Source organism: Melospiza georgiana, chromosome 1, assembly GCF_028018845.1.
Source record: "Melospiza georgiana isolate bMelGeo1 chromosome 1, bMelGeo1.pri, whole genome shotgun sequence".
NCBI lineage: Eukaryota > Metazoa > Chordata > Aves > Passeriformes > Passerellidae > Melospiza > Melospiza georgiana.
In genome coordinates, this window is record NC_080430.1 from 68,419,759 (window position 1) to 68,421,789 (window position 2,031).

Genomic DNA, 2,031 nt, shown 5'->3' on the forward strand with positions numbered 1-2,031 from the left:
GCCAGGAAGGAATGCCCACTGAGGAGGAAGAAAGCAGCCCTGCACTCCTCTGTGATTGGGACTGACTGTGTTGTTGCTGGGTGGAACAGCGTAATGCTGCTGCTGCTCCTGCTCCAGCACTGTGATGTTTCTGTTCCAGATTGTGCTGACTCACATCCAAGAAAATATGATACACAGATATAATGCACTGTAACTCTTTTCCTTCCCCCCGTAACCTCGGTAAGTGTTTGGTTTCTTTTTCCTCTCTTTGGCTAGTGTGGTGCTAATATAGCTTTACTGTTAGAATTAATAGGAGGGGGAAAGGCAACCTTGTAAACAAACTGGTAGCAGACAGATTAATCTTGGAGAGGGCATTTAAATGCAACCTGCTGTTTGTGGTACGTCCACCTCTCTTTAAAGCTGATCAATCCCGATAACTCGCCCATCTCTACAAACGACACTTGTTAGGGCTGTGTTCTTAAATGGGAGAAGTGCTTACAATGCCCATTTACAACTGTATTCTGTTTAATTAGTCAGCACAGTCAGTGCTGCAGGGATAGATCACTTGCCTTTAAAGATTTGAGAATGTTAATAGTACAGTACATCATTTTAATTATTATTGGATTAATGTTGTGTCTCGAAGAATATCTAATGCAAATCACAAGAAATGGCCTGAAGTGACCCAAGGGTTGTGCTTTATTAGAAAAGTAATGGGTCCATTGCTTAAATATAAAAAGAGGTTCTTTCTTCAAATGTCACTCTACACTGGGCTTCTCCGTGTGTGTATGTTAAAATGAAATCCTTTTACTTCCACTTTGTCCACAGAAAGTTTCTGTAGCTAATGCATTAAATGGCTGAGAGAGCAGCTGTAATATCAAGAGATGAAGAGGAGATCCAAAACAGCAGTGATGATGAAGACAGGTTTCCTACTCAAGTTGCTGTAACAGCATCCCCTGGTTGCTCTGCCAGCCCTTCACTAGACAGCCTTGATGAAGACCAGGGAAGCTCAGCAGAGCCAGAAAGACTGTCTGTCCTCTCCAGCAGGGCAGTGGCCCAGCTAAAAGCCCCAACTGGCCCAGAGATGGTTCGTGGTGGCCAGGCACAGACGACAGTCCCTGGGCTGGCTGAGCATCCTCTGGCAGCTGTAGATGCATCCTTGGGTGCCTCCTCATGCCTTGCAGCAGTTGATAACCTGCTGCCTGTGCACCTTGCCTCCTTGTATGACAAAAGCCCCTGCTGTGATGGCAAACTGAGCTCAGAGGTGCTGCAGGACCTGACGGTGCCCGGTGAGGCCCTGCAGGCACAGACTGGCACCCAGCAGGCAGGGACTGACACCCAGCAGGCAGGGACTGGCACCCAGCAGGCAGGGAGCAGCACCCAGAGCAGCATGGCCTCCTGCAGTTTGGGCCGTGTGATTTGGATGAAGACCACAACAGTAATGGAGACCTTAGAAAAGAAGAAGAAGGAGGAAAAGGAGAAGTACCGGCTCCAGCTAGCAATGTACCGACGGCTCCTGCTGCTGCGCTCCATCAGGAGTTTGCACAGGCAGCTGGAGCAGCAGCAGGCCAGGCTGCAGGAATGCTATGGCACGGTGATAAATACAAAGAAAGAAGTGTTGAAACACATTTGCCCAACCTCGCCCTCACCGTCGCCGTAATCATGCTGCTGCCTGCAGAAATGAGCTTTGCAATGCCACCCGAGCCGCCTTGCATGCCATCAGGGTGGTGTCTTTGTGTGTGCCAAGCAGAGAGGAAACAGCAGCAGCAGCAGATCAAGAAGAGAAGAGAGAAGGAACAGCCTTGGTCCTTGAATTTATTTGGAGGAAAAAGAAGCAAGGGTGAACCTGTGCAAGAAGCTGGCTCCTGATTCCCATTCAAAGCCTCAAGGTGGAAAAGGATTTTTTTGGCAGATAGGTTTGTAAAAAGAAAAAAGTCACCACAAACTGGGAACCTAGTTTGTCACCTGACCCATAAAGGATGCAAAGTTGCTGCCTGCTGGATATGTAATATGGCACATCTCCCTTCTACTTTCAGAACCAACAAAATTTGAACA

General features: G+C 48.1%; 1 protein-coding gene across 1 annotated transcript; it reads left to right on the forward strand.

The window, feature by feature from the left end:
• The first annotated feature begins 829 nt into the window (after positions 1 to 829).
• On the forward strand, positions 830 to 1,706 carry LOC131093165 (UPF0500 protein C1orf216 homolog). Its single transcript, XM_058040258.1, has one exon. The coding sequence runs from the start codon at positions 830 to 832 to the stop codon at positions 1,634 to 1,636; it is 807 nt and encodes a 268-aa protein (XP_057896241.1). The 3' UTR covers positions 1,637 to 1,706.
• The last annotated feature ends 325 nt before the right edge of the window (positions 1,707 to 2,031 follow it).